Source organism: Silurus aristotelis, assembly GCF_946808225.1.
Source record: "Silurus aristotelis genome assembly, chromosome: 16".
Lineage (NCBI taxonomy): Eukaryota > Metazoa > Chordata > Actinopteri > Siluriformes > Siluridae > Silurus > Silurus aristotelis.
The window spans coordinates 5576933-5603970 of record NC_139589.1 but is presented as its reverse complement, the minus strand read 5'-3'; the positions used below and the strand labels follow the sequence as shown (position 1 = coordinate 5603970).

General features: G+C 41.0%; 1 protein-coding gene across 4 annotated transcripts; it reads left to right on the top strand.

The window, feature by feature from the left end:
- Positions 1–483: 483 nt before the first annotated feature.
- Positions 484–25836, top strand: LOC310739498 (pecanex-like protein 3). Of its 4 annotated transcripts, XM_083565423.1 has the most exons (36): positions 484–871; positions 1250–1320; positions 1486–1903; positions 4140–4348; positions 5002–5107; positions 6944–6983; positions 7325–7414; positions 7572–9272; positions 9417–9716; positions 10696–10753; positions 10872–11013; positions 11109–11266; positions 12046–12199; positions 12315–12347; positions 12441–12612; positions 13041–13151; positions 13233–13324; positions 13416–13525; positions 14504–14609; positions 14727–14819; positions 15660–15810; positions 15911–16055; positions 16535–16712; positions 16851–16959; positions 17785–17914; positions 18005–18063; positions 18147–18362; positions 18481–18734; positions 19317–19547; positions 19833–19936; positions 20037–20184; positions 20336–20566; positions 21026–21300; positions 21432–21598; positions 22359–22759; positions 22993–25836. In XM_083565423.1, exons 3-36 carry the CDS (start codon positions 1751–1753, stop codon positions 23149–23151), a joined length of 6786 nt encoding a protein of 2261 aa, XP_083421549.1. In that variant the 5' UTR covers positions 484–871; positions 1250–1320; positions 1486–1750; the 3' UTR covers positions 23152–25836. The 4 variants fall into 4 exon arrangements, with proteins under 4 accessions (XP_083421549.1, XP_083421547.1, XP_083421548.1 ...); XM_083565421.1 differs by having other exon boundaries at positions 1250–1903; XM_083565422.1 differs by having other exon boundaries at positions 484–1320.
- The last annotated feature ends 1202 nt before the right edge of the window (positions 25837–27038 follow it).

The window sequence follows — 27038 nt, the reverse complement described above, 5'->3', positions numbered from 1 at the left end:
TAAACAAATTGCCAACTTTAATTTAGATGTAAAATAGATCCTTTATTTATTTTTTTTATTTTTTTATCGTTTTTCTTTTTATAAAAAGTCAGCTTTAAAATAAAATATCCACCTAAAAAAACTCTTAAATTTAAAAGTAACAAAAAAAACCTAACTTGAAAATAAGCAAACATTTAAAAAAAAAAGAGAGATCATTTGAAATCATACTCATTAAAAAAAAAATGTAATGTAAAATGTACAAAAAACGTGTATTTTTATTGTTGAAAAAAAAAAAGTTGATGCACATTGATTCCTTTCCTCAGAGACTTTATGCGCACGGCGTTAATTACGAGGACCTGGCAACCCATGAAACGATCTTCTCAACGTTCCCTGAAACAGGAAGCAGGTTTGGGAGCGTAGGCTTTAGCCAATCAGCGCTCGCTGATGGCATGACGAACCAGCGGCTCAGCCAATCATCTTTGATATTTGTTTGCTTCCGGTAAAGTGGGTGTTTGCTACCTGTGTGAATGGACATATTAGACAGTGGAAGTTAGCAGGATGAAAGACGAGGTTTTTGATTGTGTTTAAAGGAATTGTTGAAGCTCGTGACAGAAGACGTGCCGAGAAAACAAACATGGCGCTCGCAACGGAGAGCAGATGAGCCGAAAGCTCGGTTTCCACTCGCGGATAATTGGACTTGAAAGTACTTAGCAGGCTATTGGATCCCTCTGGCTAGCCCCATAGAATACAATGATCAGCCTGAGAGCTGCTTAGCTAGTTAGCTAGGAAATAGCAGGCACGTTCACAGGCTAGGTACTGGACCCGAGGTGGTGGGGAAAGACCGGGGGGGATGTCTGCGTGTTTAATCCGGGAGCTGTTCGTCCCTTTTTGGGTATGTGTGTGAGAATTTCTCGCTGTCGAGCCGCATCGATAATAAAGTCGCTTCAGAAAGTGGCCTAGCGACCAATGGATATACAGTATTGAGTAGCTAGCCCTGTTAACACGACCCTCGATTGCTAACATCAGTCCGGATTTGCATATTGAAATTAAATAAACGTGTAATAATCCTTTGAAGCAGTAACAGTCACTCTAGCTGTGTAATTGAATGTGCTGTGATTAGCACGAATGAAGTAATGAAGCGAATTGATTCGGGCCCTGACCTGGTGCAGGGAGATCCTGAGTTTTAATGGGTCTCCGTAATAAATGTTGAATAAGGATCGTGTTTAATGCTGTTTTTTTTTTAATTTTTTTAATTAACTGAATGGACCAGGTTTTCATCAGCTCTGTTCTGAAAGCACGAGATGCTGGAGATCTCAGGATTGTGAAGAACCTGTGCTCCAGGTTTGCATCAGCAGCTCTTTAGATTATTTTATATGCATATAATTTCCAAATTCTCTCCCTGAATCAGGTTTAGTTCTCTGTATAAAAGTCCAAACAGCAGTCACTTCATTTGAAGGTTTATCTGAGCTTCTGTAGATTCTCTTTGAATGTTTCTATTGATTCAAGTGGTTTGTTGGAGACACCAAAACCCAAACATGGTCTGAGGAACGTTTTGCATGTGGACATCTTTCGTGGAACGTTGTCAAAAGGTCAAACCGAGAAGCATGTGATCAAGAGCGTGGCCGTCTGCATCAGTCAATGAGAAACGTCCGCTGTGGAAACCTTTGAGAAGTTGACGTACGTGAGGCCGTTGTGGGCAATGGAAGTGTTCAAGCTTCGACTTTAGGGAAGGAGGGATTGGAGCTACGCCGTGGTGGCAGAGCTGACAAAGATGGGCTCTCAAGCACTACAGATTTTGCGCCAGGGGGTGTGGGCTTCGCTGACCGGGGGCTGGTACGTCGACCCCCATCAGAGCACCTTCTCCAACTGCTTTCATCTCTACCTCTGGATATTCCTTCTGGCCTTCCCTTTTCTTCTGTACATGGTGAGTGCTGGCACCAGCCAAGACCAGGAAGTTGTTTTATCTTTGTGTAAGGAATGTTTGTGTGTCAGCCCTGTTGTGTTGACGCACGGTATCAGCGACTGATTTCGATTACACAGGAGTCATCAATCTTGTAGTGTTTAATGGAAAGTGTTTCCAGAAGAAGAAAACAAAACATTGGCACACGGACAAGCCGCCGTGTGACTGTACCTTGCTCTTGATATTACAGTCTAGAAAGAGTGTCTGTGTGTCTGTGTGTGTGTATGTGTGTGTATGTGTGTGTATGTGTGTGTATGTGTGTGTATGTGTGTGTATGTGTGTGTGTGTGTGTGTGTGTGTGTGTGTGTGTATTTTTGGTGAGTAATTACTTTAAATAGTACCATAAAAATATCAGAGAGTAAATAATGCATTAAATGCAAATATTTACAATGATCCTCTATTTTATTTTCATAATCAACTTAGTAATGCACAATGTAATTATGTCTCGTCTCAGTGTCTGATGCGCCACCCACATTTGACATTTACACTTTTCTGGCTATGAGCTTCAGAATCTTGACAGTTACTAAAGGGAAAATGTGTATATATCCATATTTAGGTAAATAATGTGTATATGCACCGTTTTCCAACAGGGAAACATTTCTTTCTGGAATTGTGAGTTTTTTCAGATGAGCATATGCACTGACCGACAGAAAATAGTCTTAATTCTTTTAAACCAACGGTAGGGGAAATGAGGCTGGTTGTTCGCAGCATCCGCCAAACAACTTCATTTTGTGAAAATGTTATCCTTGGCTGTATTTAGCAAATAGAGAAACGCACCAGAGACCTCAAGGTCTGACTTTGCGAGGATGTTTTGGCAGACGTGCCCAGGCGAGTTGTGCGGAATGCTAATCACTAAATTAATGTCGGCAGTTTTGTGTTTGTAAAACTAATAGCGGATGACGTCACTCTGCCCGTTTTCTTTCTTCTTATTTCTACAAGATGAAAAGTGAACATTACTTTCTTCACACACTTTGAGAGTGACGATGGAGTTATTCTGAGTAATTATCTTTTATAATCGACGATTTAGGGAATTTTAAGTGGTGTTTTCTTTAGAAGAAATTTGTCAGAATTAAATATGCCGTCACTCAATTAAGAATTAAAATGATGGTTAGTCGCAGCTCCTAAGAAAAGGTTTTTTTACCGTATACACTACGAGTAATCTCCACTCTTCTGGAAAGATGTTCCACTAGATGTTGGTGTGTGCTTGGGAAGATTTGATTTGGGTACTGATGTGGGGAGGTGAGGAGGCATGGGGTCTGTTCCAGTTCACACCAAAGGCATTCAATAGGGGTGAGGGTAGAGCTTTATAGCAGGCCACTCAAGATCTTCCACTCCAACCGATGCACATGTTCAAGGAGCTAGCGTTGTGCACCAGGACATTGTAATGCTGGAACAGGTTTAAGTCTCCTAGTTTAAGTGAAGGAAATGTTTCATGCTACCACATACAAAGACACCCTATACCATTGTGTTCATCCACCTTTGTGGTAACAATCTGGGGAAGAATCATATATATGACTGGAAAAGTCAGCTGTCCCAATACCTTTGTCCATATAAGGGCGTTTAGAGGTGTAAGTTTTGCTCGAGTTTTCAGAGAGCTTTTGCTCAGTGCTCACAGTGATCACAGTGCATACCCTAGTACAACCTCAGTCACCATCCTCTGTCAAATACCAGTCGTATCTCTGAGATGAATCATTGTGGAATTATTGAATCGAAGTCTCTGTAAATAGACTGATGTAATTGGCTTTTATGCTCCAGGGGGGAAAAAAATCAAACACAGAACCATTTCTTAAATACCTGCATGATTACTGAGCTTTCAATAGGTTGACTCAGAACCTAATCGATTTTGTTTGTTTGCGTCATGAATATTTTATAGTTAAAAATCAAAGAATTTGAGGTACCATGGTTATGCAATAAAACTCTTGAACATTGCTAAAATTAACAAATTCCTTCATATATAATATTCCTATGATCCCTTAATTTTTAAACAGCTGCTGCCTTGATGTTTTTATAAACTAGAGAAACTTCCTACCCAATCGCTTCATCTGAAACTAAAAGTCTGACTTTAATAAGAACATTTAAAGACTGACTTGCTGTGTATTGCTATTGTCATTTTTCCTCTCAAATATTAAAGTTATCTGTCTGTCTGTCTATGTGGACATTTTATTTATTTTCCTTCTTTTTTTCCTCATATTTTCTCCAGGCACTACCACCCACTGTAGTAGTAGCCGGGGTGTACTGTGCTGTGGTTGCTGTCTTCTTCATCGCCATAAAGGTGGTGAACTTTCGTCTGCATTCGATGTTTGATCTTGGAGAGATTGTGGAGAAGAGGCAGGCCTCGCTGACCACAGACCCTCAGAGAGTGGAGGAAGGGGATGAAGGCTCCGGAGCTAATGATAGCAGCCAACATAGGTACCAGAAATAGTTTGTTCAACTGTGAGGCATGAAGTGTTGCTTTATTATTGGCCAGAAGGTTGATTTATTTTTTTTTATAACCGCAGTTCAGACAGTCATTTCAGCTTCTATGATTATATCACTGCATTCTTTTTAATGCGTTATTATTTCTAAAATTATTCTTACTAAAGTAATATTGGTTATTCAGCACTAGAGGTCAACCAATTCATCGGTTTTTGCTGAATAATTTGGCACCGATAGTTTATTGCTGGAACTAATGGCTATTGGCAAAAATCTATTGCTGTAGTTTTTTCGGGTTGCTTTATACAGTATTCCAGAGAGCAGCCTCTAGATGTGAATCACTAATGCCACGTGCTGTTTATTTGATGTCTTTTTTTTTTACTTATTTATTTATTTTATTTTTTTATTCATTTTGATGTACTTTTCATTTTCATGTAACTGCTTTTATTTATTTAGAGTGCTCCTTTTTGTTTCAATTTGAGTGCATGTGTTTTATTTTCCATTTTAAAACTGTCAGTTGATTAATCGGTTATCGGCAAGTACGTTCCAACCTCGCTATCAGTAAAATCGGTCGACCTCTATTCAGTACCATGAAAATCTGGCTTATTGATGATGTTAAGCAGTTCTGATGGTACGTGTGGTTTCATCAGGGGCAGCGGTGTTGGTGTGGAAATGACCGTGTTCAGAAAGGTGAACTCTACCCCTCCAGTGCGCTGCAGCTCCCAGCATTCCCTGTTTGGTCTGAACCAGGTGTCGGTGAGAAACTTTAACTTTATGGCAATAAAACCAGAATTTAATAAAAAATCCAAAATTACAATAGATACAATAAAATATTATTTTTTTTTTTTACTGTCTTTACTTGCAGTCTGGAAGTTATGTGATTGTGCAGAGATGGCATGGGGTGGTATACTAGAATCTATGCTTATTAATATAGTTACTGGTAAAACTCTTAGGTTCTGCATCTAAGAACTTTATTAATACGAGGTGGTATCAAAAAGTTTCGAGATTATCTCTGTTTATAAGAAAGTACTTGATTTATCTTGTTTTACACACTATCACTTTTAAAATAGTCCCCCTGCACAGCAATGTAGGGCTCCCTGTGTTCTTGCCACTTCTGGAATGTGTCCTAGAAGTCTTTTTTTAAGCATGTCAAGCACCTTGGAGCTCCACCATGCTGTCAAAATGGTGAGCCTTGAGTTGAATCTTTATTTTGTGGAAGAGAGCCAAATCTGGCGAGCACAGTAACGTGCACGAGATCATGTGGATTGAACTTTATTGATCATCATGTACAAGTTTCCAAATGGTTTAAAAATTTTTGGGGGTTGAGCTTGTTGGAAGGTCTTCCTGATTCCAGTGATGTTCTTTCGCTCTTGAAGCGTGCACGCCACTCGAAGCACCTCGATCGACTCATTGCAAGATCGCCGAATCTGAAATGTACGCCTTCTACGCAAATGAACTTGAGTAACATCTGATTCTTAATACTTAGGGTTTAATATGATGTTGGTCCACCTTTTGCAGCTGGAACAGCTCAAAAACTCTTCTGGGAAGGCTTTAAACAAGGTTTAACAGTGCATGAATGGGAATTTTTGAACATTCCCCCAGAAGCGCATTTGTGAGGTCAGACACTGATGTTGGACAAGAAGACCTGGATTGCAGCCTCTGCTCTAACTCATTCCAAAGGTGTTCTGTCGGGTTGAGGTCAGGCCAGTCAAGTTCTCCCACACCAAACTCACTCATTCATGTCTTTATGGATCTTGCTTTGTGCACTGGTGCGCAGTCATGTTGGAACAGGAACAAGTTATTCCCAAACTGTTCTCACAAAGTTGGGAGCATAAAATTGTCCAAAAGCCTTGGTATGCTGAAGCATCCAAAGTTCCTTTCACTGGAACTAAGGGGCCGAGACCAACCCCTGAACAACAACCCCACCTAATAATTCCTTTCCATCAAACTTTACACTTGGCACAATGCAGTCAGACAAGTACCTTTCTCCTGGTAACCGCCAAACCCAGACTCGTCCATCGGATTGCCAGACAGTGAAGCGTAATTCGTCACTCCAGAGAACACGTCTCCACTGCTCTAGAGTCCAGTGTCGGCGTGCTTTAAACCACTGCATCGGATGCTTTGCATTGCACATGGTGATGTAAGGCTTGGATACAGCTGCTCGACCATGGAAACCCATTCCATTAAGCTCTCTACGCATTGTTCTTGAGCTAATCTGAAGGCCACATGAAGTTTGGAGGTCTGTAGCTATCTGCTGACCTGCTCTGTAATTTTTACATGGTCTAACACTTCGTGGCTGAGTTGTCATTCACAATCAAAGGGTAGTTCGGGGACTTTAGGGTATGTATGTGATCAGAATAGCTTTTTCGATCAACTTTTTGAAACCAGCTCGTATATCTGGATGTTTGAGATCCCTTTTTGCTTAGAAAGGACACATTATTTTCAGAGAATAAGTCAAATCTTCTCCTTGGATCATTAATAAAAAATTTATGACATGCTAGATTATAAATTTTACGTTAATCACAAATCGTTCAATCAGTGAAATGTTGAGTACAAAGCAATACAAATAACATTTTGGTGATCTTTTCCCAGGAATTTTTGCCACAACTTGAGGACCCTGGAGGCTCCAAGGGTATGTATATTTACTGTTGCATATTTATTCCTGAAATCAAATAACATTTTGTCATATACACATTCATACAGACTATGAGTGCAACATATAGTGAAATGCTTTTTGCGACTGTCCATCATGTATATAGAATATTATTTTTTTTAAAGTATAACTATAAATATAAATAAAAGTATAACTATAAGTATAACAAAAAAAAATATATATATAATATAAAATTATAACGCATAATTAGATTTGCGTGTCCTGCATAAAAGCAATCCGATTTTGAAAACACAAAAATCCGAAAGAATGGTTCCAGACAAAATGAAATATTGAATTTCATGCATCTTTCCTTTTTCCAGACCTCAAAGAGCTGATGCAAGAGCAGGGTGGCGAAGGTCTGACCTCCACACACAGAGAGGTTCTTCGACACAACTCTCAGGATGCAATCCGTAAGATTCGCAAGTTCTTTTCGCTGTTCATTTAGCAATGATTGTTATTTCCCTTTAGGCAGTAGCGCCCATAGACTATTGTTTAAAGTCAGGTTTCTGTGTTGGATGGTGTCTAAGCAACATTGTGATTTACATTTGGCTTGTAACCCCCCCACAGGAGCCAGTGGTGTGGTTCAGTCCTGTTTTGCTGCAGCTATTGCTGGAGATTTCTCCAGTCTAATGGGAGTGAGAGAATTGAGGTCTGCAGGCTTTGGGAGCTTGCCCTTACAAGACTGTCCCTCCATCCCCCCCTCACCATCCAGCGAAGAGGACGGAGAAGAGAAGGAACCAGCAGTGCCTTGCAGCAATATGCTGGAGCAGCCAGCGCAGCGAAGGCTAGCGGAGTCCACTATGAGTGGTTATTCTACACTCGGCCCTTCAGCAGAGTCCGAAAGCTTGGGCGATGCCCCTCTGAGCCCTCTCATCAAGAGTAGCTTGAGCGAAGAATTGAGTGAGAATCTGCTGGGCCTAGGTCTTGACCCAGTAACCTTTGGACCTGGAGCAGACAAACCATGCAGCCACAGTGGCGTGGCACTAACAGCTGGCTCAACAGACAGCTGTGTGGCGACTGATCGAGAGACTTTGAGCACAGTCAGCAGCTACCGCAGTGAGAAGACAGACTCTACCCAACTTGAAAGCCCATCGCTGGGCCAACAACACCAGTTGGTCCCTGCCCCCTCCTCTGCAGTTCTGGGTAAGGGTTGTTGCCTGCAGCCAGAGGACCCCGCATTCCTAGGTGACAGCGACACAGATGATCTTTCAGACAGTGAACTGCTACGATCTCCCTCCAAAGAACTCCACCCTAGTCAGGGCCTGGATCGAACTCTGGTGGAGGGTGAGGATGCCACGGCACAGCTCCCATCCCTGCAAGATTCATCCCCTTCTAGCAGCAGTGGGCCCTCAGAGTCCTGCGATCACGCTCGGATTCTACCCATGCCCCCTGTGCCCCCTCCACGCCAAGCTGGCTCTGTGCCCTCTGGTCTGGTGTGCTCGGAACCTGCCCTGGCCGTCACCTCTGCACCCTACTTGTTGGTTGAGCCGCCGTCTCTACAGGTTCAACAGCAGCAAGTGGTGAGGCCCAAAGACTTGAAACTTATGCGGGCTGGGGGCAGCATGGCCCAGCGCCCTGGGCGCAGAAAAGCACCTCGTAAACGCGGTGCTGCCGGCAGCAGCAGTTTTGACTGTGGCTCGTATCGACGCCGTCATCATGGACGCAGCCAACGTAGAGACTGTGTGTATGTGCCTGTGCGTAGCAGGCTAGGCGCCAAAGCTTACAGCGAAAGCCTGTTTGAGGACTCCAGTGATGAGGACGATGGCAGCGATGCCAGCGCTGCTTCCAGCCTTGGCTCACAGCGACGCTTCAGTTCAGACGACGAGGATGAGGATGACTCAAGTTCGTCTACCTCCTGCTATTCCCCAGATCCTGGAATTGCCTCTCAACCTGTTCCTGTTTCACATCTGCCTAGCTCCAATGAGGGTAAAGAGGCAGCTGCTGTAGGCCCTCCACACACTCGCAGTGCCCAGCGCTCAGCCAGTACGGCTAGTGCAAAGACTCATGCCAGGGTGCTCAGCATGGATGGAGCGGGTGGAGGCCACACCAGCACAGGAACTCTGGCGTCCACCATTTTGCCGTTAGCAGCTGCTTCCACTCCAGCTCCGCGTCCGCTTACTATGTCAAAGTCTGACCTGGAAGCTCGTACTGGACACTCAGAGGTTTTTCCCAGGCCTCATAGGCTCGATTCCCTGGGAGGCTCGTGGGCTGGTAACCAGACTGGATGGCGGGCAGGAGAACTGCTTGAAGAAGGTGCTGTGGGAGGAGGTATGCAGCACACACTTCAAAAATTTTCTGCTTGAGTTATAATCTTGAAAAGCATTTATAATTTTCCATTCTGTTTGTAAAGAACACAGGTGCTTATTAGTTCTCGTATTTGCTTATCATTAAAAATCAATTTGTCCCCTGCAGCTTTGGGCTCTGAGGAAGGAAATAAACGCGACTCTGTAAGTAATGTCAAGAGGACACAGGCCATCCGCAGAAGACATAATGCAGGCAGTAACCCCACTCCACCCCCCTCCACCATGGGTTCCCCACCCAGTCTCCAAGATCTTCAACGGGCCCGTGCCTCCTCTCATTCTCGTTCACGCGCCCTCCCCACAGCGCTACAGTTTGCCTCGTCCCTGTTGCTCCCACGGAGTGGAGTTCACGAAGCCTCCACATTTGACGACACCTCTGAGGGAGCCGTGCACTACTTTTACGATGAGAGTGGTATAAATCCCGAATTGTTTACTGTTTCCGTAACCTGATTGAATATGAACAGCAAAAGCACATAGATAAATTTGACCATACTACCATCAACAGCTCTTTAGTGAAGATACTCCTGTGTCTCTTTAGAGCCAGGGAAGTAGCTGGATTGTAATAGCAGGAAAAATTTTTTTGCATAACCGTGCATATTTATTGATTTTTGCATTCTTTAAAAGTAAAAGAGGCAGGATGTTTCTAGACATTTTAGTTGTTTTCTATGCATTTAGAATAGGGATGTGCAGCTCCAGAACTGAGGCTGATGCGATTCGCGCCTCGATGCATAGTCAACGATAGGATTAAAGATCCATGTGAAGCAGCTACCGATGCAGTGCGATACAATTCGCCCCATTACGATGCAGTGCGATCCGATTTGATTCAATGCGACGCAATGGAATAAAATGACACTATGCAGTTTAGTATGGTACAGATAGTTTGCTTTTATTTCTTCAGTTCAGACAGACAGCAAATCATAAATTATCTTAAGTGCCTTCTTACTTCTAACTCAGGTCCCTTTCACAAACAGGCCTTTGTAGTGCAAAAATAAAAAAGATCAAATAAAACCAGACGGCCTTTTTTTACTGTCTCCAGTAAGATGCAGCGCTACCTCTGCCATGTTAATCTTTAGTGTTGTGAAATGCCATATTCACATAGCAGCAGTGGTGCTGAGTGAACGTGTTCGAGAAACAGAGAAATCGATCTAAATATAAAATATTGGTCCAAATTTTTTTACCTATACAAATATGTATCGTGATACAAATACCAACTTGTCTCCGATGCACATTTTTTTAAATCGATGCATCACATCGTTAACTTTGATGCCGATACGAATCAGTGAATGTTACCATCCCTATTATATACATATTAATCAGGGTTTTATTTATTTATCATTTTTTTTTTTTTTTTAAAGTTAATTCAGTTTCATCTGCAATTCTTTATTCCCCAGGTATAAAAAGGTCCTACACCTTTGGACCTGCTGGAGGAGGCTATGAGGACCCTGTGCAGTAAGTCTCAAGCACTCAGCCTTTCCTAAATGTCCTAACCTTAGCCTGTGTTCCCATGGTTCTGAGTGTTTTCTTTCTTTCTTTTTTTTTTTTTTCTTTTTTTTTTTTTTTTTTAAAGGGAGCGTGAGAGACAGTCCCAGTCCTCCAGCTTTACCTCTACTGATGTGCAGGAGGTGCCTCCAACATTGTCCATGCTGCAGCCTAGACCTGTGGTCCTCCAGGGCATGCAGGTGCGTAGGGTGCCCTTGGAGATGCCCGAGGTGAGTTTCAAGCTCTGTCATTTTCTCACAAGCACTTTGACGTTGCGGAATTTAAGGACATGTTTTAAATCCCTCATCCTTACCTCTTTCCATAGTTTGACCTGGATCATGAGTCTCTGCAGGAGTCTCAGGAAAACACCCTGATGATCGAGGAGAAAGCCAAGCCAAAACAATACTACAAGTTCTGGGTGCTGCCAGGAAAGTGGCTTAGAGTGCGCTATGACCGGCTGGCCCTTTTGGCCTTATTGGATAGGTTAGTGAGCTTTTTAGTGAGAATCACCGAATATTAAGCTCTGTTATTTATTGTCTGTTTATAGTAATACTTTTGTTAATGCTTTTGGAGGATGTGGTAACTTAGTGGTTAAGGCTCTGGGTTACTGATCAGAAGGTCAGTATTTCAACCTCGTAATCGCCAAGCTATCGTCCTGTGTCTTGAGCAAAGCCCTTAACAGTCTGTGCTACTTTTGCAAATTCTCTAGCCCCAATTTAGCCCTTGTGTCAAACTCGCTCAAAGCATTACGCTCGTACATTTTTCCCGCTTCTAACACATCAACTTTGAGGACATAATGTTCACTTGCTGCCTGATATGTCCCACCCACTAACAGTGCCACAATGAAGAGATAATCATTGTTATTCACTTCACCTGTCATAATGTTATGCCTTAAATTGATACTATTAAATAATCCAGCGTTTTCTTTGGTATAAACGTAATGTATTTAAGTACGGAATCCAGTCTGCCTGTAAGCATTTACAGGAAAGTGTGTACAGTTGTAATGCTTACAACACAGTCGATTATTTCCCAAACCACCATGTCCTGAAGTTTATGTTAATCTCCTACATCAGCAATATGCCTTTCATTACAGGTTTTTAATGATTAAATTATACCGAGGTATACTTTATATTTATTATATTATAATTAGTTTTATTGTTTAAAAAAAAAAAACGTTATTGCTGGTCATCTAGCATGTTATTGTATTAGTCTCGAAGAGGTTTTTATTGTGCAGTATTTCTGTATGTTAACTACGGCTACAGGAATCGACGTGTCGGTGAGAATGTGTTTGCGGTGGTGTTGGCCAGCCTCGTGGCCTTTCTTGGCTTCTTGCTGCTGCTGCACGGCTTCTTCAGGGACATCTGGGTCTTCCAGTTCTGCCTAGTCATCGCCAGCTGCCAATACTCCTTATTAAAGGTGAGCACAAGTGCATTCGAATACATTTAGTGTGTATAATTTTTGTATGGTTTGCACATTGATTTTTTTGTTTTGTTTACATTTTCACTTCTGTATTTCTACGTCCTTTTTTCAGAGCGTGCAGCCTGACGCAGCCTCCCCAATGCATGTGAGTACACTCAGCCCAGCTTGCTCAGAGAGCAGTTTCAGGTTCCTCTGAGATGCTCATTCTGAGTAAATGCTGGGTCATGTTTTCGCACAGGGCCATAACTGGATCATCGTGTACAGCCGGCCGGTGTATTTCTGCTTGTGCTGTATGCTGATCTGGGTCTTCGACCTTGTCGGCCATTCCAGCAACCTGCAGCCTTTCTCGCTTTATGGAGTCACTTTCTTCTCTGCCAATTTCCTGCTGTGTGCCAGGGACATGCTCATAGGTTTGTCTTTCATCATGCTGTTTTAAATGCTATTGGATTTTTACATTATCGGATTCATATTCATAATATATAGATATGGATATTTGAATATTTCCTAAGTAACATGTTTGTGACTAGGGTTGCAGAAGGGGTGGAAAATTTCCATTGGAACTTCATCTAGGGAATTTTGGAAATATTTCAAGTTGGAAATTTACCAGGAATAGGCTAACTTCCCTGTTATAGGCTAACCTGCAATTTTGTAAATTCACAGTTTATTCCCTTGAATTTCCCCGTAAATTCCCATGGAAAGGTTTCAGTCTTCAAAATTCTAATTTTCATGTCACATATAAAAGTATACAATTATAAAAGTATTATGTTAAGTACTAAATGATGCAATTTAATTTCAGGATGAATGATACCCTCTTTTTTTTGTTTTTGTTTCTTTGCAGTTTTCACACTGTGTTTTCCAGTCATCTTTCTCTTCGGACTTCTACCTCAGGTTAACACCTTTCTTATGTGTTTGCTGGAGCAGGTTGACATGCACATGTTTGGAGGAACTGGTAAGAAATGTTCACACAAATACCTAGACCATACTCCTTTTTGTTTTCTTTAGTCTGACCTCTAATCTGTCTGTGTTTCAGCTACAACAAGCCCCCTGTCCTCACTCTACAGTCTGTTACGCAGTGTCTTAGTAGCAGCTCTGGTTTATGGCTTTTGCCTTGGTGCTATCAATGTGAGTGAGTTCTTTTGAGCTACAAAGAGGCCTACAAAATCTGATTTTAGTGTGTCATTGTGAACATTTGCTTTGATTGTCTTGTATGTAGGCCCCATGGGGTGAGGCTCATGTTCCAGTGCTCTTCTCTGTATTCTGTGGCCTTCTCCTCGCCTTATCATACCACTTAAGCAGACAAAGCAGTGATCCTACCGTCTTGTGGTCAGTATCAGCCTGAAGATCATTTGCAATTCAGACATTCACAAACCCCGTGCCTGGATCTTGTCTAAAATGCAGTAAAATAACATCTGATTGGTCAGTTAAATGCGGTTTGGAGGGAATGAAGGAAAGTTGGGACGGAGGAAATTTTACCACTTTTCTTTTGTCTAATTTTATAACAATTTTCAGTCATTTGGGAACTTAAATGCACATCATCCTGTGTCTATGATGCCACAGTTTTGTAGCGCATGTTGAGCAAGGCCTGGAATTGTTAGTTTGCAGCAGCAACCTACTGTTTTCCTGAGCCCATGCGGCTCTATTTGTCACAGTACGATGATGGGTTTTCATGCAATGTCGTCTGAAGTTCACACACAATCAGCAGTGGTTTCCAGCCTTGCCCTACTTAGAATGAGATTTCTCCAGATTTCATAACTTTTTTTTTTTTTGTTGTTGTTTTTTTTGCTTGCAATATTATGTACTATAAATGGGGACAGTCCTAAATGCTTTGCAATCTTACATTGCATCTTCAACACATTTCTTTTAGAACTGATTTGTGCAAATTCTGCTAATAAACAATGAGGCTAGACTCATCTTAAAAAATGTCTTTGTGGATGTATTTCTTATTCCAAATTAACTAGCTTATTGTGTGATGTTTCAAAAATGATTAAGCTTTTATTTTAATGTTTCACTCTTACGATTTTCTGCCCCAAATTTGTTTTTTGTTTTCTTTTTCAGAAGTGTGTTCTTATTTTAGGTACATTTACTGCATCTTAGGAAACGGTTCTTTTTTTTCCAGAAAGGATTTTTCATATATATATATATTATATATTTGTGTGTGTGTGTGTGTGTGTGTGTGTGTGTGTGTGTGTGTGTGTGTGTGTGTGTGTATAGAGAGAGAGAGAGAGACAGAGAAAATAGGTAGATATTTGTTGGTTTGTTGGCCGTTAACTGCATTTTATTTTATTCCCAATGGCACCGTAGGACTTTGGTCCGTTCCAAATTCTTTCCGGAGCTGGAAAGCAGGACTCCTGAGGAGCCCCCACTAGAGATCAAGGACCCACTGCCAGAGAAATTACGCAACTCCGTGGTAATCAAAACATTCCGTACCTTCACTTATCTGTGAAGTAAATAATAGTGGTCATTGGTTGTGAATTTATTTATTTTTTTCCCCTACGTCATCACACTGTTTCTTTTTCGTTTACAGAAGGAGATTTTACACTCTGACCTGGTCATGTGTCCACTCATGGCCATTATCAGCTTTGCCATCAGTGCCAGTACTGTCTTCATTGCTCTGCAGGTTAGTTGGTTAAGATCATTAATTACATTGGCCAGATATAATATGTACTAAATCCTGTACATGCCGATAGTTTTTCCAGGTTGCGTTCGTTACGAGAGCGGCCTCTAGAGGCAAATCACTGATGCAACTTGGTGTAACTGCGTGAGACTGCGTGCTGCACTTAGAGCACGATATTCTATTTGTTAATTATAATTTCTTGTTTATTATCATTTTTATTTAATCCGTAAAATCGTGTTGACCTCTAATATCTACATAGAATTTTTTTGTATTGAATAGACATAAAAGAATAACACAATAGAAAAAATATAAATAAAATAAATTATTTATATGGGTTCCCTGGTGGTCTAGTGGTTAGGATGCCGCACTCTCATCGCTGCGGCCCGGGTTCGATCCCCGGACAGGGAACTGACCCCAGCCACTCAGTGCCGGTCCCAAGCCCGGATAAATTGGGGAGGGTTGCGTTAGGAAGGGCATCCAGCGTAAAAACGTGCCAAATCAAACATGCGGAGGATCCGCTGTGGCGACCCCTACTGGGAGAACCTGAAAGAAAGTTTATTTATATGGGCTGTATTATATCTGAAACTTTAATGGTTATTTGCTTTTGTGCCCACAGTTATGCCTTTTTGCAGATATATGACTTAATTTTACATTTTCTTTGAGGTCCATGATCTGTCTAAAAGTCCATCATTGGTAGAAACCGATTTATTTATATGTAAATCAGATAAGACTTATATATTTATTATATAATATTATATACAAAAGAAATAGAGACAAAAAATATTTAATGTCTTTTTCTTTTCTCTTCTTCGATTGTCTCTATTTTATATATTTTTCTTCTAGCCTGCTCTCAGTTTTGTTCTGTATATTCTGGCTGGAGTGGTTGGCTTTCTTACGCACTACTTGCTGCCTCAGTTTCGCAAACAGCTGCCCTGGTTCTGCCTGGCCCACCCTGTGCTACGTTCTCGCGAGTACAGCCAGTTTGAGGTTCGGGGTGAGTAGTCTCTCTTTCGCATTTTTCCATTTCTCACACTCAAATCCAAAGCTTTTTTAAAAGACAAGAACATGTTATGTGTTTTTCTGTTATATTACAGATGCAGCTCAGCTAATGTGGTTTGAGAAGCTCTATGCTTGGCTCCAGTGTGTAGAGAAGTACTTCATCTACCCTGCTGTGGTGCTTAACTCCCTGACCACAGAGGCCCACACCATCAGCCAGAACCCTGACAAGCCTGGCACATAGTAAGCTCATTTTCATACAAAGAAAATACCCACTGCTGAAGCTCTCTGTTGTGGAAAATTAAGGTTCAAACTAGCATGACTGTGAGAGTGTGAAAATCAGACTGCAGAGATTTTAAATATTTTAATGTAACCAAATGGAATGGAAATGAACACAATATATAATAAATTAGTAATTTAAATTCATGAACAAGAGCCCAATATCATACAAGCACAAGTGGCAACAGTTACAAAAAAATAAAAAATATAGATTTTGGCCATGAGTTTATTAAATAACTGAATCACCAACTAAAAGTGTTCATGATTTGCATAGAGGAATTTGGCTTTTGCTCTTTTGTTCTTATTATATATATTTTTTTAGGCTGGTGTTAATGAAATATATCCATATTTACGAATTGTATGTATTCTAAAAGTAATAATCCATATTTTGCCTTTATAGTCTATAAATCCTTAACGTATTAACAATGTTCTTATCTGCCCAGTGGTCGAGCTCTGTTCATCTCCATGGCTGGAATGAAGCTGCTCCGCTCATCCTTTTGCACACCCTCTCAACAATACGTCACACTCTGCTTCACCGTCCTCTTCTTCCAGTTCGACTATCCACGCTTCTCTGAAACCTTCCTGCTCGACTACTACTTCATGTCCATCCTCTTCAGCAAGGTTTGATGTCGTCCAACCTACACGTTTTTTCATCATTTAAGCGTTACTTATTTTTTTGTTTGTTTGTTTGTTTTACTATTAGAACACATTTACTGTTTGCTTGTTGACCTAGTAAATTGTGATTGTGTATTCGTGCAGCTGTGGGACCTACTGTATAAGCTGCGCTTTGTGCTGACCTACATTGCGCCTTGGCAGATTACTTGGGGCTCTGCGTTTCATGCCTTTGCCCAGCCATTTGCTGTGCCTCGTATCCTTCACTCTATCAATAATTACTGTTCCTGTTAACAGTTGTAATTATTTGGTTGTTAATTATTTGAATAGAATTTCTATTGCAGACTCAGGCTGCACGTCTCTGATTCGCATCTTGAGTCATAGCCAATGATACTATGTATTAACGGTACGATACTGATGCGATACGATTCATCTGTATTACACTGTGTGCGATTCGATTTCTATTTGCTTTATCACAATGTGATTCAGATTCAATTGAAACGAATGTGATGCTATGCAATTTGATATGGTACAGATTTTACGCTTTCATTTTTTTTGGTTCAGACAGACAGCAAGTCATAGATTTCAGTGCCTTCTGAATTCTAACACATGGCCCTTTCACAAACATGCCTTTGTAGTACAAAAAAAGAAAGAAAAAGACTGTTCTGTCTCCAGTAAGATGCAGCTCTACCTCTGCCATGTTGATCTCTATTCTATGTGACTCTCAGGACACGCCTTGTTCTCCGTAGTGTTGTGATCCGCGTATTCGCGTAGCAGCGTTGGTGCTGAGAAAACGTGCTCAAGAAACAGTTCAACGAGGAGAAATCAATCAACATATATATAAAATACCATTCACAAGTTATTGCTCATTAAATCGTTCTTTACAGATGCAAATAGGTTAAAAACGCAAAAAAATACGTTTGTATTGTTAACTTTTATGAATCAGTGAATCTTACTATAGATTTGCTTCAAAGCCTTTATATTTTGAATAGTCTGATGTTATTATATTGGTGACTAAATTCATTTTGCCATATTGCTGCAGGTATTAGGTTCTTATTCTTAACAGCGGCTGTGCAATCAGACTCGGCCATGTTGTTTGTACAGGCTCTATTCTCTGCCCTCTTCTCCACTCCCCTCAATCCTGTACTGGGCAGCGCCGTCTTTGTCACCTCCTACACTCGCCCTGTCAAGTTCTGGGAGCGGGATTACAAGTAAATGCCACATTCTTTTGACAACATTTTCTGTCTTTTTTTTTCATTTTATTTCTGCCCAGTTTTGACTTTCATTGTGTTCCTGTGCAGCACAAAAAGGGTGGATCACTCTAATACACGCCTGGCAACTCAGCTTGACCGCAACCCTGGTAAGTGTTGCAGTAATGGTTATTGCATTAGCGTTTGTTGTTTTCCCTTTGCTTCAATTACTTCTTCTCTTCCTTACACGAAGGTGCCGATGACAACAACCTAAACTCCATCTTTTATGAGCACTTGACCCGCTCACTGCAGCATTCTCTTTGTGGAGACTTGCTATTGGGCCGCTGGGGCACCTACAGCACGGGGGACTGCTTCATCCTCGCATCGGACTACCTCAACGCTCTCGTTCACCTCGTCGAAATCGGCAATGGGCTTGTCACCTTCCAGCTCAGGGGCCTAGAATTCAGAGGTAAGCTGATCATTGTAAGTCCTTCTGGATGATGGACACCTGCGGAATGCTGTAAACTTAAACTTGTAATTATGTTTGTGCCTTTTGTTAAAACTTGTTTGTGTGCATGATCAAACAGGTACCTATTGTCAGCAGCGAGAGGTGGAGGCCATCACTGAGGGTGTTGAGGAAGATGAGGGCTGCTGCTGTTGTGAGCCAGGCCACCTGCCTCACATGTTGTCATTTAACGCGGCCTTTGGCCAGCGCTGGCTCGCCTGGGAGGTCGCTGCTACCAAGTACGTTTTGGAAGGCTACAGCATCAGTGACAACAATGCCGCCTCGATGCTGCAGGTGTTTGACCTGCGCAAGATTCTGATCACTTACTACGTCAAGGTATCGCTGATGTTTTTTCCTCTCACAGCAGATTTCTGTTTAATTTTGATATTGCCAAAAGTTTGCGGACACCTGGTCATAAGTATATGTGCTTTTTGAGCATCGCATTGTACGTTTGGTCCAAATTTGCTCTTAAAATTCCCTCCACTCTCCTGGGAAGATGTTCCACAAAATTTTGGAGTGTGCTTATTCAGACATTAGGGTGTTAGTAAAGTCATGTGCTGATGTAGGTGAGGTGAGGAGGTCTGGTGTGCAGTCAGCATTTTAATTCATTTAAAAGTTGTTCAATAGGGTTGAGATTGGAGCTCTATAGCAGGAAGATCTTCCACTCCAACCCATGCAAAGCATATCTTCATGGAGTTTTCTTTGTGCATGCCTGCATTGTCATGCTGGGACAGATTTCATGCTACTGCATTCAAAGACTCTTTACAATTGTGTGCCTTCGGCTTTGTGAGAAGATTTTTGTGAGAAATGTATTGTCCCAATACATTTTGTCAATGTAGTGAATTATTTACTTATGGTAAATGTCATGTTCGACACCACAAATCTGAGTCTGAATCCTAATTCAAATATCTCTTTCAGAGCATCATCTACTATGTTAGCCGCTCACCCAAACTGGAGGAGTGGCTGTCCAATGAGATGGTGCAGGAGGCGTTAAGACCCTGTCTCAGTACCTCCTATGTTGATAGTGACCCCACGTTTAACCTGAATATTGATGAAGACTACGACCACCGAGCCTCTGGCATCACCCCGGCTGCCTTCTGCATGGTCTATCTGGATTGGATCCAGTACTGCAACAGTCGCAGACAGAAGGTAGTCATTCCTCCTGCTACTAATCTTATTCAGAATGGGGCTATGGAGTACCGATGATGCATTTCACTTTGCCGCAGAGTTGTTGAACGTCCAATTCTATTTGGTTGGTATGTGTGAATTAATGCGTTTTTAATACAGTCTGGCTGCCAGGTTTGTTTTCAAGCCTACGTTCTTTTCTCATATAGAATGTGTAGCACTGGGTAAGGTCATTTTGCTTTGTCCATGTTGTGTGTGAACATATGGTATATTAATGATTTATTCCCTTTCTCTCCTTTGCTCTTGTAGCCCGTGGACAGTGAGAGAGACTCCCCTCTGGTTACGCTCTGTTTTGGGCTTTGCATTCTGGGTCGCAGGGCTCTCGGTACAGCGTCCCACAGCATGTCGGCCAGGTAAGAACTGACATTTAGTAATTAGGTGTTCTTTAGGTTCGGTTTAACTGACCTCCTTTAAAAGAGAAACGAATTCCACTTTGTATTTCTACTTTCGCAGCCTGGAGCCGTTCCTCTATGGCCTCCATGCACTGTTCAAAGGCGATTTTCGGATCACGTCGCCACGTGATGAGTGGGTGTTTGCCGACATGGATCTTTTAAACAGAGTAGTAGCGCCTGGTGTGCGCATGTCCCTCAAACTCCACCAGGTAAAACCTCTAGCCTCCAGTTTCTTTCAGGTTAAATTAGGTTTCTGGGATAACTCTGCTGTCTATTCATAGCTTCGGCCTACATTTGACAATTGCCCTATATATTATAACTCTGAAAGCGCAAATCTGTTTATTCTGCCTGTGTCTTTAGGACCACTTTACGTCTCCGGACGAGTACGAGGATCCAGCTGTGCTGTATGATGCCATCACTGCTAATGAAGAGAAGATGCTGATCTCTCATGAAGGAGATCCCGTTTGGCGCAGTGCCATCCTGGCTAACATGCCTTCACTCCTGGCTCTGCGCCATGTCATGGATGATGGCAGTGACGAGTACAAGATTATCATGCTGAACAAGCGCTTCCTCAGCTTCCGAGTAATAAAGGTACATTCGTCACTGCAAATGCAGCTATTATCTGTACGTACCCACCAGGTTATTAGAGGATTTTTTTCCCCCCTTTATTTATACAATACAGTCAGACCAAAATTTAAATGTTGCTCAAACAAATCCAAAGGTCTTGAAGTTATATTGCTTGTTTGATCAAATTTACCAGAAAATATTATTTGGCTGTAATTAGAGGACCAATAGACACATTGTTTTTTGTTTTTTTTATGATTTTTAGCATCTCATAATTAATTTCTGCCCTTAAACATATTGTGGAATCTGAACTACAAGTTTGTAGAGTCAAGTACCTCGGTCAATAGGCAGATTGGATTGCTGTTGGAATTTCAATGCACGTTTGTGATATGATATTTGATATATGATATGATATTTATTTGCAGTTGTTCAAAGTTTGCATTTAAACTGTGTGTGATGTTACACACATCTCTTCTGCTTTTACAGGTGAACAGAGAATGTGTGCGTGGCCTCTGGGCTGGGCAGCAGCAGGAACTGGTCTTCCTGCGAAACCGAAACCCTGAGCGTGGTAGCATCCAGAACGCCAAGCAGGCACTGCGTAACATGATCAACTCCTCCTGCGATCAGCCGATTGGATACCCCATCTACGTCTCCCCCCTCACAACGTCATACGCTGGAGGTCACATCCAGCTCCGGTCTGTCTGGGGAGGGCCCATAAGCCCCCACAACATCTACACCTGGTTCATCAGCAGCTGGGACAGGTCACAAAATATTCACTGTTACTGTGTGCTTTATATTGCTTTTACTAAGGCAGTAAGATGTTCTACTTGTAACTATCTTCTGTGCACTTTTACATCTGTTCTATTTTTAACACGTCTGTATTCTCCTGCAGGCTACAGAAGGGCTGCGGCGCAGGCTGCAACAGTGGGGGGAATATTGAAGACTCTGACTGTGGTGGTGGAACTTCCTCCATCAGTAACAATCCTGCAGTGTTTCCTCCCCAGAGCACAGCGCCCACTGTGTCTCAGTCCCACCTTACCACCGTCCAGCCATCCATGGGTAAGACTACTGTGATTCTGGTGCTCTGTTTCATAGCAGTAATTGTTTTTTTCAGATTTGCTCCTTGATGTGTTTAGGATTAAAATAAATACTTTTTAAAGCTTTCCGTTTAAAGGGTTGACCGATTGTCCATTTTTGCCAATTAATCGACTTCTATAGTTGATTGCTGGAACTATCAGCAAAAATCCTTAATGTTAGTTTTTCCAGGTTGCATTATACAGTTCAAGAGCGGCCTCTAGAGGTGAATCACTGACACCATTTGCTGTTTTTGTTTAAAGTGTTTGTTTTTATTTTTTATTCATCTGGGTGTAACTGTTTATTTGGAGTATGACTTTTTGCTTCAGTTTGAATGCATGTCTTTTATTTTCATCATTATTTATAAAAAAAATAAATATAAAAAATAAAATTTTATATATATATATATATATATATATATATATGTGTATATGTGTGTGTGTGTGTGTGTGTGTGTGTGTGTATGTATGTATGTATATGTATATATATATATATATATATATATATATATATGTGGATATATATGTATGTGGATATATATGTATGTATATGTATGTGTATATATATGTGTGTGTGTGTGTGTGTGTGTGTGTGTGTGTGTGTGTGTGTGTGTGTGTGTATATATATATACAAATTAGTTTTTATAAGAGGGTAAAAACACATTTTTATTACAAGATAGCTATCTAGCTATTACTATAGGTTAACCTCTCTTTTTGGTACTTAAACCTCCACTCTTTGTTTACAGGGACTGATAATCCTGTTGGACCGAGCTGGCCTGTGCATTCTCAGCCTCTTCCCTTGACCCTGCTTAGCCAATCAGAGGGCCGGATGGACGCAGGCTTGGTAAACTCTCTCCAGCGCACTTCATCCATCCAGGGCCTCCTGGGTCAACATCTGTCCAGCTCACAGCTGTCCTTCAGCGCATCTGTGGCTGGTCCACCCATTGAGCGCTTCTGTCCAGGCAGCCTGCAGGACAGTGCCACTCACAGAGCCTCTCAACGGGGCATCAGTATGGGACTTGGCCATGGAAGCGGCCTGCACTACGACGCCATCTATAGCAAGTGGAGTTTGTCTGGCAGAAAAGGCTTTAATGGGCCAGCGGCGGCGGAAGGAGATGGAGGGTTGTCTCACTGCATCCGCACTCAGGTGAAGAGACCTGGTTGCTTATTTATCTTTTTCTTTCTTTTACCAGTGATTTACAGTCTTTGTTTTAAAAACAGTAGCATTCCGTTGCACTATATAGTTTTTTTTTTTTATTCTTACATTAAAAGGTAATATTCAGTCAATATTCAGTATTTGGTTCAAACCTTTAATTGTTGCTATATCTGCAATTATAGTTTTTAATAAACAGAAAGCAATGTCCCTCTGTTTTTCCCCAGGCTTTCCAGACTGTCCCACCCGCTCCACCCCCCGAGGTCAGCCCAACACTGGATGCAGTGGCTGTTTCTATGCCTGTGGAGACCACACCCCTTACGTCAGATCCTCCTAGTTTACGGGAGGAGGCTACTGAACTGCCATTACTTGAGCACCTGCGCTGAGCCTCTTTAAAGACTAACCTGCACAAATAGGCCTTGACCAAGTGAAGCTGGGATCCGGAGCCGGTCTCCTGGTGAAACCACACTCATTCCAGCTGATGATGAAAGCTGAGAGCTTTTTTTTGTTACTTGAGGACAAGCTTTGACCCTCAACCGCCTTTTATTTTAGCGCTTTTGCAGTGGTTTATTATTCAAAGCATTGTGTTGCTTATTCTGTATCGGACACTAGCAAAAAAAAAAGTTTTCAGGTCACACCCCTGGAAGGCCAAGCTATAAATTAAGTTGTGAATTTTTGATCACTATGAAAATAGTTCTGATCACTATGTTGGCTTATTAGCTCTGAGCTCTGAAGCCCAACCCCCCCACCAAAAAAAAAGCCAAGTCAGTACAATCTAAAGAAATGTTTCTTCATGTACTGGTGGGTTTTGTGAAGATTCAAAGAAACAAAATGAATCATTTTGCTTCAACACAAAAACAGATAGTTCGGTTGTAACGGAGGCCGTTGGCTGAGATCACTTTCCTTACATCCAACATACAGCCACATGGGCTTCTGAGCACCAAAAGCATCAGCAGTGTTCTTCATCTTACACAAGAAATGATAGAAACATCACTTCTGCTCTACAGACATGAACTCTGGGAACAGTAGAAGGAGGATCCATGTATTACGCTCTGAAGACATTACTTAAAGCAATTAATGAAGCATAACACGCAGTGCCCACAGGAGGAAGGTGTGTCTTGGTCGAGTTGGACAACCCAAGAGCACGGTGTTAATCAGTTTTAAAGAAAGGATTTGGACATACATACAGTAAGCTCAGACACTTCCTATGACTTTTGGTGCTTTTTCCTGCATAGTTTACAGTCCACTTAAGAAAAGAAATTAAATTAAGAACCTTGAAAGTGGAGATTGATTAGGATGCAAACCTGAAGCAAAAGAATCAACTGATGTTCTATCATCGTTACGCTGAGAGTCTTTTACTCCTTGAAATCTTTATAAAAAGTTCGCAGTTTTGTGAGCATTAAATTTTTTTTCCCTGTCCAAGACCTTCTCTCTGTTCCTAATGGTCTCTGGACGTGCTGGAGATAAAGGGATTCGGTGTTGGCTCCCCTTTGCCTCTTACTGCTGTCGATCAGCAAGCACCTGCAGTACAGCTTCATTTACTGTGATACTACTGCTACTGCATCCTCCTCTCTACTACTAATGGAACTAACCAAACTACTGCTCCTTTTGACCTTTTAATCTCCAGCGTTTTAGTTGGAAGAACTTTGCAAATACAAATAAAGGTATACACATATAAAACGAAAAACAAAAAAAAAAACCCTATTTATTTGATTGCTGTTTGAAGGTGAAGGGTGTGGCTTTTTTTTTTTTGTTGTTGTTGTTCATTGCACCTGGTTGTCACTTGCTAACTGGAAAGGCTGGAAAGGTAATGCTATGCTGATTTTTAGGGACCTTTTGAGACCTCTTTCACACATTCGATCTAGTGTACAGGTCGCTAATTCAACTGGAATTAGGCTAAGATTGGGCATGTCGTTCTTCTTCTTTAATTTTTTTTGCCTTGAACCCATCCCCGCCATGTTGCAAAAATGTTTTGTTAAAAAGCTTCCTTTCTGTGTGGTTTTTGCCCTGTTGTGTTTTTTTTTTTGGAGCATGGGAAAATCCACCCAGTGATTGTCATTCCATTCAGACAGAATGATGTACCTAATAATAGTATCTGAAAATGAAAGCTATTCATATTTCACTACACCTAGCTAATTTTTTATTCTACTCTTTGGAAGTCATTAAGCATTAGCATAAAAAAAAAAAAAAAAAAGAATTGCCATGCAAAATTTCAGTATTCCACAGGAGGTATAAAGAAACAGTTACATGGACCTTATAAAGTTATTAAAATACTTTTTTGAACATTTTCAAATCCGTATGTTCTCGAATTTTCTTTTCATTCATGGCACCACGTAAATATCACCCCAATGTGAGGTGCAGTATTCGCTAGGTGTGTATAGCGTGGCCTCGCGGCAGACTTTCTCTTTTTGTGTTACACGTTTTCTTTATCTCTCCCTTCTCAGGACTTTACTTTTCGTTCGAGACATGATCGCTTTGTTCTCATTTACACTTAGTACAGGTCATCCAGTGACACTTTTATCATTTTGACTGTAACGTTTGCCACCATTAGAGCGCCTGCCCATTCTTTGTCTTTTTCGCATCTCCTCCTCATTTTCGTGTAAATCTCTCCAAAGCTGCAGGGAGTTCCTTTTCTGATTTTGGACAGAGGCAAGCACAAGTTACTGGACAGTCCCTGGCGTCGGTAATTAAAAGGGATTGAATCGAACCTTTTGCCGATTATCGGATGGTAGGTTTTGTATATAAATATATATATTTAAAAGTATATAAATCTATTTTACTATTGGATTACTGGTTATTTTTCAAAGACACTATCTTAAGGGAGCTGATCCTAAACCGCTCTCTGACCTTTGAATCGTGCAGTTTTTGGGAAGGAAGTCAACTATGATACTGCTTTTGCACACGTATTGTAATATAGTACATCCCACTTTTTTTTTAATCACCTTTTAGTTATATATGGGGTATTGTTTTATTTAAAAGCTGTTATTCAATATTCAGAGTTGTACAGATTTTTTTTTTTATGTGATCTTTTTTTCTTCTATTTAAATTAAAGCTTTTTGTCATTATTTGCAGAGCGGACTTTGTGAATTTTATTTGTATTTTTTTTTTCCTTTTTTTTTCTTTTCTTTTTGCTAGTCAGTGTTTAGGGCGAAGTCTTTAGTTCTTTACAAGATAAAGGGAGGTTGAGAACGTTACTGAAAACTGTATTACAGCTTGAAGCAGGTATAGAGGAGTATCCGAGTCAAGAATATGTAAAATACCGTTAAAGGAAAATGATTAATGATGGGGTGGAGGTGTTCTATACAACCCTACTTTAGCACAGTGTGTCTCGTCCATCACTGCAATTTTCAAACAAGGTTTTAATATATTAGAAAATTCAGTTTAATTCTGTTTTATTTGTATTGCGTTTTAACAGTGGAAATTGTCCCAAAGCAGCTTTACATATATAGGTTATAAACATGAAATGTTATTACCTGTAAGTTTACTGCCTATTATTTAATCCCCCATAAATGTATTCCTAATGAGCGAACCAGTGGCGAATGGGAAAAACTACCTGGTAACCTACTATCAATATTGAATTTTATAACTTAATGTATAGTAGTTTCAACCTGTCGCCCTCTAAATGTCATGTTACTAAGAAAACAGTGCCATGGCCCAAATCCTAGAAACCTTTCCCATGTCCAAAAACAGAAAGGTTACAGCTTTACTTCTCTTACTGGCCCTTAACCCCAATCTGCTCAGTTGTATGAACGAGATAACTGTAAGCTCTGGATAAGGGCGTCTGTTGTATGCTGTAAATGTAAAAGCATTACACTGCTCATGAGCCATTTAAACCTGATAGTGGATCAGACTACTGTAACTTGATGGGGGTTTCTTCGTTTCTGCTCCGTCTCAATCCAGGCCTGCTGAGAAAATAGCACTTCATTTGCAGCTTCCTGTAGGTTCCTTCTAGTTATTTAAGACTATGATTGTTTAAATACACTCGCCTAATCAAATAGCACTTTTGAAATGAGATTATTTTAGCTAAAGGAAGTTTATGCATTATGTTTAAATGCAACTTTCTAACATGGTGTGTAAGTGATTGTAGGGATTTGTGGTAAATCTTTAGTGTAATTTGGGGGGAAAAAGTCGGAACATTGTATTTAAAACAAAAAAAAATAATTAATCAAACCAAAAACTTGCCATCTAATTCTACTCAGCGTTTTACTCCGCAACAGTGTTGCAGCAGGTAAGAAATGCATCTCATACATCAGTTCATCAAACTAATCCATCC

Bases quoted from the DNA above. Each gene is read 5' to 3' on its own strand.
- LOC310739498 (XM_083565423.1), top strand. From the start codon at position 1,751: ATGGGCTCTCAAGCACTACAGATTTTGCGCCAGGGGGTGTGGGCTTCG. The intron at 14,610-14,726 runs GTAATCAAAACA...TTTCGTTTACAG, and splicing joins AGAAATTACGCAACTCCGTG to AAGGAGATTTTACACTCTGA. The intron at 19,937-20,036 runs GTAAGAACTGAC...CTACTTTCGCAG, and splicing joins TCCCACAGCATGTCGGCCAG to CCTGGAGCCGTTCCTCTATG.